Source organism: Macrobrachium nipponense, chromosome 43, assembly GCF_015104395.2.
Source record: "Macrobrachium nipponense isolate FS-2020 chromosome 43, ASM1510439v2, whole genome shotgun sequence".
Taxonomy (NCBI): Eukaryota; Metazoa; Arthropoda; class Malacostraca; order Decapoda; family Palaemonidae; genus Macrobrachium; species Macrobrachium nipponense.
The window spans coordinates 12038616-12051314 of record NC_061104.1 but is presented as its reverse complement, the minus strand read 5'-3'; the positions used below and the strand labels follow the sequence as shown (position 1 = coordinate 12051314).

At 36.6% G+C, this 12699-nt stretch overlaps 1 protein-coding gene across 2 annotated transcripts in view; it reads right to left on the bottom strand.

Annotated features, from left to right (window-relative positions):
- Positions 1-967: 967 nt before the first annotated feature.
- The window catches only part of LOC135213534 (peroxisomal targeting signal 2 receptor-like), a 69071-nt gene continuing 57339 nt past the window's right edge, over positions 968-12699 (bottom strand). For both annotated transcript variants that reach the window (XM_064247460.1, XM_064247461.1), the window contains exon 8: positions 968-4371. In XM_064247460.1, coding sequence (XP_064103530.1) covers positions 4197-4371 — 175 coding nt within the window. In that variant the 3' untranslated portion in view covers positions 968-4196. The remainder of the gene's footprint in view (positions 4372-12699) is intronic.

Here is a 12699-nt window from a genome sequence, read left to right as displayed (position 1 = left end):
CTCTCTTTCAGCTTGAGGAAGTCAATGTGCAAGCTCTACCAAGTCAGATGGACATTGTACGGGGGTTGGTGTTGAAAAGAGGGTCATTCTATCTCTAGGCCGTCAAAACCTAAGATAGCAAATTTCCTTTTATTCCTCAGAAAAGTCAAAGGGCTTTCGTATTCGGCGATAGCAGGTTACTACTCAATGCTCAGCAATACTTTTAGGTTTCACCTCCCTGAGATCTTGAATAGCAGGTGTATCCATGATCACTACGATCCTTTAAGATAGAACGATCGGTATTACCGAATTGGGCCCCTCCGTGGGATCTGTTTTCTGCGCTCCCCAAATTTCGAACCAATCGAAAGTCTAACATTAAGACAGCTATCTAAAAGAGTGCTCTTCCTTACGGCGCTAGCGACAGCTAAAAGGGTGAGTGAGCTAAAAGTAGTCTCTAGGTTCGTCTTGTACAAACTTGTCCTTTCTACCGGAATTCGTGGCAAAAAGTCCTTTCTACTGGAATTCATGGCAAAAACAGAGTTGGAGGCAAACCCTCCCAAGGTCGTTCAGGGTCTTGCCTTAGGAGAGTTTGTCGACGGAGATCCAGAGGAGATGATGTTATGCCCGCTGTGAGCACTAAAAGTATTTTTGTCCAAGGTAGAGAAATCCTATCTCCTCGGAATCCTTCTCGTTTGCTTTCGAAGAATGCGATTAGCTTTTTCTTATGGGAGGTAATATCTCAGGCTTCTGTGGGTTTGCCTTTGGTAACGTCAAACCCAGTACTACACTGAGCGTACAGTATTCGGCATGGCCACTTCATCTTCCTTTCTAAGGAATTATTCAGTGTCTTCCATTCTGAAGGTGGCTTCTTGGAAGTCCGTCTCAGTCTTAACTTCTTTCTATTTAAGAGATGTTCAATTTGCTTCGTCAGAAGGCTATTCTCTTCGCCCGTGTGTAGCGGCAAATTCTATTATCTAGGTTAGGTTGGTGAAGGTGATATATGATTAGTTTTAAGGTCTTTATGATACCAAGATAGGAAACTCCTTTGGGTCTCTAGATGCCTAGACAAAAGGGATACTAGAATAGGATACATAGCTAGGTACGTTGTAGGTAGTCATAGTCTCCCTACGAGATTCCGAGGGGGTGCTCTCGTAGTCTAGGCTATCGTGTTGGCGCGGAAATATCATTGTAACCTGGTCGTAAACCCTCAGCAAACCTAGAGGGGTTACCAAGAGGGACAACGGCTCTGCATGCTGGTTCTTGCTCCTCCATACATGAGAGGCTATGAATAGCCACATGGGAGGCTCATCACACTCCTTCACATCCAAGAGCTTTAGAAGATCCATCTGGGAAGGAGTAGACATAGACAATACTGACCCGACAGACAATCAAAGTACTCTCCAACACGTATCTCCACCGAAAAGAATGACATATAAAGTGAGCGTAAAGCTAAATAATGATATTAGATAGATTAGTTTACTGAGTTACCATCTCTACAGTATATGAGGAGGCAGGCTATAGAATTGATCCCTCCTCCTCTAAGTGTTGTTAACTGGGCTAATTCAGGTGTTCTGGTGGTGTATTGCAATATGAAGTTTTCATAATAAAACTAATATTGTAATACTTACCTGAACACCTGAATGCCTGCCACCCTCCTTTCCCCACATCAATTTGAAGCTATATAAGCAGTTGAGGAAGATAAGAGTAATGACACACACCTGCATCAGCTTTGCCAACCGTCAGTGATGGTAACTAAAGGGAAAGTTTTACCTGAAGCGTTGGTAAAGCTGGCTGTTAAAGTTCCCTCTAGTGGGATGGGTAATTGAGAGCTGTTCGGGGTAGCTGGGATTAGGGCTAATTCAGGTGTTCAGGTAAGTTCATATTACAATACTATTAGTTTTATCATGAAAACTTCACTTTTCAAAGAGCAATATTCACTAATTACTATATTTTCATTTTATTTTCATGACTGCATTTTTTAAGATAAAAGAATGAATTTACTAATTTATAAATACTAATATACTAGTATTAATGTAAACAGCCAAATATCAATGTAAAATCCCTTGATTTATTATCATCGTAACATGTGCTATATAAAAAAACAATGTTCACCCCTATTTCTCTCTCTCTCTTTTTCCATGACGACACTATTTGTTGAAGGAGTGGGAAGTAGCCAATGACAATCAATCTTGTTGCTCTCAATGCTTTTTATATACTGTCAATAGTGTATTTTTGTTTCTCTCTCTCTCTCTCTCTCTCTCTCTCTCTCTCTCTCTCTCTCTCTCTCCTCTCTCTCACTGAGATAAAAGAGAATTTTTTATGCACATGTAACATTTATCTTTTTTTGTATGATTAATAATTTTAATTTTCAAATATTATTAAAAATATCATCAAATGTTAAATGAAAATCCCTTAATATCGATCTATTAATTGTATGAAAAAGCACCTTCACCTCTCCCTCTCTCTCTCTTTTCATGACTGCATGCTGTTGGCTAAAAGAGTTGTAAGTAGCCAATGACAAAACTTGTACCATGATGCTTTGGTATCTGTCACTAGTGTGTGAGTTGTATTTTTTCCTCTTGCTTCCGCTCCTGCTCAATTGACAGCATGTCCCTCTCAGCCTTGGAACCACTCCATATCTATCGGCAGCGTATAGTACCTCATGCAGAGCTATGGAGCTCCTTCTCTCTCTCTATCACTGAGATAGGAGAGAGAATTTTTATGCATATGTACTAATATGTGTTTGTTTTGTAAGATAAATAAGTGATTTACTAATTTTCAAATATTAATATTAATGTAAACATCAAAGTATCAATGTGAAGTATATACTGTATTACAGTAGACCTCCCATGATGGGGTACTAGACCCCCACGAATAGCTAAAATCCGTGAATACTTAAAATTCATCTAAAAATGCTTAGAACTCCTATTTTAATAGTTGAAACACAAAAAACTTTAAAAATGCTTATACCTGAGAATTTTGGTAGTTTTATTACAAAATGTGCATTTAATCACAAAAATGATATGAAAATACAGTAACTTGTGAATATTTTAGTGAAAAAACTGCAAAAAATTGGTATATGTATACGGTTCATAGAGAAATCTACGAATTGGCAAGTCAGCGAATAGTGAGGCTCAACTGTATTAACATTTTTAATTGTTTAACCCATGTAAGCAACTAGTTCAGCCCGTCTCTCTTGGCTGGGAGGGTGGGAAGTAGCGAATCACACAGCAGGATATAAATAATGGATGTTACCTCAATGCTGATTGGCTAGTAGCATGACATGCTATTGGTTTTAAGGATTAGAAGAGCAGGATTTAGTGCTACTATGCTTCACCTCCTCTTTTTTTTTTTTTTTTTCTTTTTTTACTGATACTGTATATTCTTATAACCTAGTTTTGTGAATTAATCTTTATTTACCTTTGTGTACGTGCTGTTAATAGTGTATTAAATATATTTATTTTTACTTGGGGTAACTTTTCACAAGATACTGTGAGCCATATATTTTTAATGGTAAAATTGTAAGATGACCTTGAAATGATGTCAAAGTGTTTTAGGATAATAGTTCAAGGTATATTTTTGTTTTAACTATTAAAATAATCAGGTAATATACATTTTAGTTTAAGATATTTACTCAGTTCACCCCTTCTCTCTCTCTCTCTCTCTTTCTCCATGATGACAACTATTAGCTGGAAGGAGCCAACCACACAACAGGGTACCAGCTTTCCTTAATGCTCATTGGCTTGAAACTGGCAGTTACATATATGCATTTTAAGAGGGGGGCTCCAATATATTGCGGATTTTCAATAATCGTGGGGGCTGTGGTCCCTAACCCCTGCGAATATTGGGGATCAACTGTAGATGAATATTACAATAGTTCCATAACAATTTCATGACTATGGAATGCTAACTGAAAAAAGTTTATAAATATGATTACTGAAGTTCTGATGAGAAGCACATCTCTGAAAATTGACTAATATAAAATACTAGAAAGAAAAAGGGCGAATGATTTTGGCTGAGGAAAGGGGAGTCTTTCTAGAGGGAATGTCTCATTCTCATTCACATTTCAGCTACCATTTTATTTACAGGATAGAACCCTATAAACTAAATGATTGCTCATGTCACTGAAAAGACCAGTGTAACATTCTGGAATAAACAACTTTAATTTTCAGTTAGAAATTATGGGCTGGTTTTAAAAATGTAAAATGATGAAAACGTTAGTTGGATAAAGTCGGTGACGCAGGTGGAAATTTATATATTCCAACAGTTTGATCCCATGCACAGTCTGCCATGAGGCCTTCTTCATGGTTTGAAAAATCTAAGCCATAAACAAATTCTGTGTGCTTTTGATGAACTGCTAAGCAAGGAGCAGGTAGCTTGTAGTCCCACACTCTGAAAAAAAAAGTACAATAATGCAGTTAGAATGACAAAGAAATCCTTCAATCACTCAATTTAAAGGTTTCAAGAATATTACAAATGATCATACTGCCTCCTAAAAGTTGAACCACACTGGTAAGCAAAACCCTCTGTATTCTAATATATAGTAATTTTTAATTAGGACACTGCTGACTTACTTCTCATCTCTTGGATTATAGGTAAGCTAGTCATAAAAAGGGGAATTGTCTACCTTTGATCACTTACTTATGATGTACATTCATACATATTACAAATTTCATTTACAAAAGAAAAACACACAATACATCTTTGTGAAGCACAGCACAGCAGTTCTTCAAAAGGCATTCATTTTCCTTTCAGCAGTAACAGCTCTAAAATAAACAATTATTACTATAAATACTGTAATAGCCTTCTAAATTTCATGAGTGATAAAAAATCACTGATCTATATGTACACTCGACAAGAAAACTGAAGATACAGTTTTCATTAGCTTTCGTTCATCGAATTTCCCATTTGTTTTTACTGAAAAGACATAATAACGCTAAATTTAATCTAGAATATGAAAATACACTGCAAATTATATCATATTAGTTAAAACTGCAAAACAAAACCGTTCAGATACTTAAAAACACGATATATGTCCGAAGTAATTGGAATTTCTCAGATGAATTCGTTCATAGAGATCTGGTAGATAGAATGTGAATTTCTGATTGTAGTACTATGTATCACAATGACAATATATACTCGTTTTCCTTCATGAACGGGGATATTATTGTATCATTGTAAATGGTGAATGCAATTATTTTTAGCTTCTACAAACTCATGTTTGTATTCCAAAGTGTTTAATGTTAGCTGACGTCAATGGCAGCCAATGTTGCTAAGGCTAAGGTAGATTGAGCAAATCTAGTTGCATCCGCAAGAGCGTTTTCTATGATGTGGAGGAGCCCTAGAACTTATAGCGGGAAAGCGAAAGTCACTGGATACTGGCTTACGTAACGGATTTCACACTGATTACTTTGACGTTGACATGGATCTAATGCTAGTTGCTGTTTACAAAGCTACCGTCATTAAACATAAATCTTTATCAAGGTTAAAGTAGCATGTCAGCTCAAAGATTTTCTGGCTATATGCTCCCATTACAATGCAGTTCGTAGTAGCCTACAGCCCTACACAACTGCATTTCTTTGCTGCGAGGCTGAAAGATCTCCCAACACATCAGCATTATTTGCACGATATAAAACTTTAATTGCCTGTGCAATACATATTGAGTTATTTGTGGTAATAACTATTTTTACTTAACACAGCTTTTTTCGGGAATGATTTGTGGATGAAACCCGATTTTCAAAAGTACAGATTATATCAAGAGAGCAAGAATGACCGCAGCATGTGTCTATACAATCTTTGAATGTTATGGCAACTGTCGAATGAAATCAAGATTAGGGTATGAATTTCTTAGAGAATTGACTTGAATATTCTGATCCTTCAAATTTTATCTAGCATAGTGCAGCACGATCTTGGCAGTCATATCACCCAGTTTCCCAGGTATCTGTGCACCGACTCACCGCTCTTTCTTCTGCCTTTCCCCGTCACAAGTCCGTCACCAATACTATAATTTCTCTCTCTCTTTCTTCTGCCTTTCCCCGCAAAAGTCCGTCACAATCTATAATTTTCTCTCTCTCTCTCTCTCCTCCACTTCTAAAATATACTTTAAAAATATATATTACCACTCAATCTCCCCAAGAAAATATAATGAAATTAAGTAGTTATAAATAGGCCTAAGCTTTTGCGTAAGCAGATTTTGTTCTTTCTCTCTCTTTTAAAACACATTTGAAAAAATATCACTCAATCTTTCAAAGTAAATCTAATGAATTAAGTATCTCTACAGATAGGCCTATGCTGCTCTCTCTCTATCTCTCTCTCTTTTAAAACACATTTGAAAAAATATTATCACTCAATCTTTCAAAGTAAATATAATGAATTAAGTATCTCTATAGATAGGCCTATGCTTGTGCTCTCTCTCTCTTCTTCACTTCCAAGTTTCTCTCTCTCTCTCTCTCTCTCTTCTTCACTTCCAAGTTTCTCTCTCTCTCTCTCTCTCTTCTTCACTTCCAAGTTTCTCTCTCTCTCTCTCTCTCTCTCACTTTTGAAACATTTGAAAAAAATATTGTCACTTAATCTCTCAAAGTAAATATATATAATGAATTAAGTATCTCTATCGATAGGCGTATGCTTACGTGCGCTCTCTCTCTATCGTCAGAATATTTCATTCTTTACTGTATTGTTCCTGCACGATTTTCCGCACAAGTACTAAGGACCAAATTTTTAAAAAACACTTTCTCTCATTGTTTAAGATCCGTCTTCAATTACGCATGAATGTTACGTCAGTTTAGTGTCAAACATTACTTATAAATAAGGTTTCACAGTGTATTCTGATCATGTGCATCATGCAGATTTGATTATTTACTTTTTTCTATTGTTGAAATAGGTTTTGATGAAAATGACTAGTAAAAGTAATTAACAGAGAAGCAGATGTGTTACGGATAGAGAGAGAGAGAGAGAGAGAGAGAGAGAGAGAGATTGTTTGATCTAAATTTTTCAAGAAACTGACTGTTCATGTTGAATTCTGAATTTTTATAATTTCTTTTTAAGAAATTATAATTTCATATCAATTTTAAAGTTTTTGAGAGAGAGAGAGAGAGAGAGGAGAGAAGGAGAGAGAGAGAGAGAGAGAGAGAGAGAGAGAGAGAGAGAGAGAGAGAGAGAGATTGTTGGATCTAAACTTTTCAAAAAAATGTCATTTCGTGTTGAATTTTGAATTTTTATAATTTCTTTTTAAGAAATTGTAATTTCATATCAAATTTTGAATTTTTGAGAGAGAGAGAGAGAGAGAGAGAGAGAGAGAGAGAGAGAGAGAGAGAGAGAGAGAGAGAGAGAGAGAGAGAGAGAGAGAGAGAGAGAGAGAGAGAGAGAGATTCTTTTTTTTTATCGTAGAATAAATTTATATGAAAATGAAAACGATTACAAAGTGAATGTGCCAGACAAAGAAGCTGAGACAGGCGCTCGTAACCAAGTTTGTTAGGCCTAACAGGAGTGAAGACACGCATGATCCGCTAGTCCCCAAAACCTCAAATGGTTCACAAAGCCTCCCAATAGGTTTTTTAAAGGAAATGACTATATCGTGCAGTACACTTGCACCCAATGGTGGCATTGTTTACGTTGGGAGGTTCACATCTGTGTGTAATTTTAATTTTTCATGTTATTTAAAACCTTTTAAGGTTTTATTTATCCATAAGAACAATTTCATATTAGAAAAAATTACGGTAGTATAGTACATAGAAAGTACTGAAAATGGGTAGTATAAAAAAGTTTGACTGGGTAAGTTGCTGTTTGCCTTGGCCCTAATGGAATTATTCCCATAATGTATGTGTTTCGAAATATGTGAATTATCAATTCTGCAAGGCCATGGATCGACCAAATTCTTGCATAATTAGGGACCGTACTGTATGCAAATGTGAATAATTCCAACCCTGTATGGGGCCAATTTTCCAAGACACTTGTAAAAATATGCTAATTTTAGCAGGTAAAGCAAGTTTTTAAATAATTTTTTATTTTATTTTGTAAAATTACAATTACAGCTCACATAATATAACAGATAAGAACTAAAATTAGTACCAATCTATGAGCATATTTATGGTCGAACATTTATGAGCTGACAGTTTACTTGTGAATCTAAGTTCTGGAGAGAAGAGGCAAGGCCTTTCAGACCCACTGGTTTTGCTATGACACACCCCTGGCTCCTCCCCCAGACAGTCGTAAGAGAGCACAAACCACGCCCATCGGGGCGGAGCAACCAGAGAAGTGCGAGTTGACAGGAATCAAACCTCCATATTTGAAGTTGCAAGTTGCTATGAAGTATATCTGTACTTACCATTCCATTTTCTTGTTGTGAGATTTATTTGAGATTGCAAATTACTACAAGTAGTAACTTAAAGTTCCAATTTGTGAATTTTAACATTTTCCATTCCTCTATATATTCTAAGATAATATAATGTGACAGTAGTTCACCTCCCCTTTCCAAGATATTCCTATCTTGTTACCTAAAAGTTGCATCTCCTCTAAATGCAAAGATAAGAGTCTAAGTATACCTTAAAGAAATTTATGAATAATTGAAAAATGTTATGGTTGGCCTTCAGAAACATGTAAGCTGCTGACTTTTGTATGTAATTACTTTACAAATCCTTTATTTCTTCCAGAATGGTCTCCTCGGTTACGGGGGTAGGGTCGGAGGGTGAACTAGAACCTGGGTCTGAAAGGCCTTGCCTCTTCTCTCCAGAACTTAGGTTCACAAGTAAACTGTCAGTTCTAGAGAGAGAGGCTTCAGCCTTTCAGACCCACTGGTTTTGCTCACCCGATACTTCAGGGGGGCGGGGGATGAAGATGAAGTCCTGCAACGACTGCATCGAAAGCTTCCTGTAGACCGAGGAGAGCATAAAATGACCCAAATACAGAATTGCTTTTCCAATTCATTCTAGTCATTATCTCTTGCAGCGTAACTCCATTATACATCATCCTTGAAGCTGCTTGACCTCTGATAGAGTGGAAATTGGTGGAGTGTTTTCTGGCATTGGGATCAGCTCTGAAAATACAGTCCCTGAATAGCTGCCTCATCTTTGGAAGGGACATGATCTTGAAGTTTTCATCCAGCCAAATATGGTCTTCCCTATCTATGTTCCTTTCTGCACAGATTTTATTTGTGTACTTCAGATAAAAGTTTAATTGTCTAACTGGACAAATTTTTGGCTTGGTAGGGTGACACCTAAAGCTGAATTCAATAGGAGTGTAATTGTTTCTCTGATTCTTGGCCATGAAGGAAGGGTGGTTCCTTAACACAATGGTTTCTGGCGTGAAAACCCCCTTGAAGATACATAGATGATTAAATTGGTTAGCTCTCAATGGGCAAGCCAAAGCTACGAGGAATAAGGTCTTCTGAATCATGAGCAGCGTAGAATCATCTCTTGTAGTGTTGAGAAAGGAAACCACTTTATCAAGATCCCAGCCTGGAAATTGATGAGAATTGCTGGGTCTTCTTCTATTTACATTTCCATCAAGCATAGCTTTAATATACTTGTCTTCTGCTAGACAATAATTGGGAAAGTATCCCTTCAAAACTGGTCCAAGAGCAGTCGGTATCCTTTTAGTGTGTTGTATGCTAGGTCCTGTCTATTAATTCGTTAAAATAGAGTAGCACTGATAAAAGAGGGAACTTGTTGTTACTTCCATATTTATTGTGTATGAACTCTTTAAAGCTACTGAAGAGATTTTGGTACTTGGCCATGGAGCTGTCTTGTAAATTGGAAGTAATTTTGTTGCGTATCTCTGGAGGAAATATGGAAGGTAGTTGATCTTTTATATTCTGAAGGCGATCAAATTTAAGTGGTGTTGCGCTAAGGGTAAGGTACAGTCCATATGAAGTATCTGGCAGCCTTCTGCTTTGACTTTGTACTTCCGGTATTCCTTGGAGACTGTCTTGACTAGGGGAATCCATGGTTCCGTTTCCTGGGAAATGGTTCCGTTTCCTGGGAAATAGTGCAGAAGAGCATGTTGTTATTACATTCGTTATATATCTTAAAAGCAACTTTATGCAGTAAGAAGCCTGGGGGAAAAGCATAAAGAGGAGAAGAACCTTCCCAGCTAATGTGAAGAGCATTATTACTGACTGCTTTTGTGTTGGGTACGGAAGAACAAAATCTTTTACATTTAGAATTAAAGCCATTGGTGAAAAGGTCTATTTCAGGAAAGAAATTCATATCTGTGCAAATTAAATTGAATAGATTATCGTCAAGAGTGGCTTCTGGATGTATGGAACCAAAGTCTCTCGATAGGGAATCAGCCATCACATTGCTTTTCCCTTTAATCCATTTAGTTTGAATGTCTATGTTGTATTTTCCTTTGATGTTTAGTAACACTTTGATGGCCTCCTGGGCCGATTTGTTCCTAATGCTACCATGTTTTTTGACCCAACAGTTTGTTACTTGTGAATCTATGTGAATTAGTACTACTTTGTTTCTTAGTTTGTCTCTGAAGTGTTTTATACAGTAAATGCATGCAAGTAGTTCTCTAATGTTAAATGTGGGCAGAAAGTATTCTCATTTTGTAGGCATGTATTATTAGTTGAGAGTATGCCATGTTCTCCTACTAATGCTCCACCCCAGCCAAAGTTGGATGCATCTGTGAATAGTTCTAGATCTACTTGATTATTAGGAATGTTTATATCACTATACATGTTAGTCTGTTTCCATTCTTCTAGAAAGGATTTGAAAGAAGGAGGAAATGATTCTATATCCTTTAGCAAAATATCTATGAAACCTGTGAAGGAATTTAAGATGGTATCTACCATAAAAGGTGTAGTAGGAACAGAAGTTAAGTGATCCTATCAATCTTTGATATAATTTGAGGTCAGATCTGTTCAAGTTGGATACTGTACAGGCGGTCCCCGGGTTACGACGGTTCCGACTTACGACGTTCCGAGGTTACGACGCTTTTTCTTAAATATTCAATGGAAAAATCGTCCTGGGTTACGACGCTTGTGCCGAGGTTACGACGCTGACGCTTCGACGCTCCGACGTTAACGACGCTTTTAAAAACGCATACTATGATAAAAATCCTTTATAGTTTAGCACAGTATATTAAATATAAAATTAAGTTTCTGGTTAGATTACAACAAAAATTTTGAGGGTTTATGATGAGGAATTTTGCACCACTTTTTATATCGTAATTTTTCTATGTTTTTTTAGTGACGCGGTCATCTGCAGACTAGTTTCCGAGCGAATAAATACATACTAGCTTGCGGTGCGCAAAGTTTACATATAACAGTCCAAAAACACAAATAATGAAAAAATAATTGCTTGTTTCCAGTAATAATAACAAAACGAAGTTTCTGGTTAGATTACAACGCAAATTCCAAGTATCCAAAGAGAGACATTATCCAGTAATTTGATCAGAGAGAGAGAGAGAGAGTGAGAGAGAGGAGAGATGAGAGAGAGAGACGAGAGAGAGAGAGAGAGAGAGGAGAGAGAGAGAGAGAGAGAGAGAGAGAGAGAGAGAGAGAGAGAGAGCTATTGTATTTTGAGAGAGAGAGAGAGAGAGGCGTCTTCCGACGCTCCGAGTTAAGGACAGAGAAGTGTTAGTTTCGTTAAACGGCCTCTGACTCATGCCAGTAAATGTTTTGTTGATACTAATAATAATAATAAGCCTATTTAAAGATACGTTTACTTTAATTAGTCTATATGATACGTAAATAGTAATCAACTGTTCTTGTAGTCCTCAAGATTTGGCAAAATCGAAGTATCCAAAGAGACACATTATCCAGTACACTGGAACCTTGACATACGAATTTAATTTGTTCTGTTACCATCGTCGTATATCAAAACAGTTGTATCTCAAAGCATTTTTTCCCATTTAAAATAATGTAATATGTATTAATCCGTTCTAGCGCTATGAAACCACACCTAAAACACAGCTAAAATTACATATAATATACACAATTTATACACAAACGAGTAATAACACACATAATGATAAAATAACATAGCAATGTGATAAATGATAATACATGTTAATAAAATCAATAAAAAAAAAGAAAGGAGTTTTACTTACCACAACGAAAGATGACGTGAGGCCAGCAGGGGGAGGAGGTAGGGAAGGGTGGCAGGGAACGATTTGTTCTCTTTTTATTTACATATGTACACTATTAACTACGTAATAAACACAAATGAAATAACATTGCTAAACTAATTTTTCTTTTATTATTTTTTTTAATCAGTTTCGTAGTTAGAAATAATGGTGATGCCTTTGGAAGGTTTTTATAGCTTCCTTCTGCTTGATGATTGTGGATATTGCAGAAGGATTTCGACCATACTCGTTTGCCAAATCGACGATACGAACGCCACGTTCATGCTTTGCTATAATTTCATGTTTTGCTTCCATCGAAAATAATTCTCTTGGGTTTTTCTTATCACCTGCTTTGTCCTTATCTTTGGGACCCATGGTTAATAATAAAATAGACAAAATAACACGAAAAATAGGCACAAATACAACGAACTAAACGACGACGTATTAACGATGCAGCACCAACAAACAGACTGAACACCATTTATTGGTCGCCTAAACAACTATCACATCGTAAAATCGCATCTCAAATATTTCGTTGTATATCAAAGCATATATTTTCGCAAATTTTCTGTTGTATCTCAAAACATTCGTATATTAGGGCAATCGTATGTCAAGGTTCCAGTGTAATTTGATCAGAGAGAGAGAGAGAGAGAG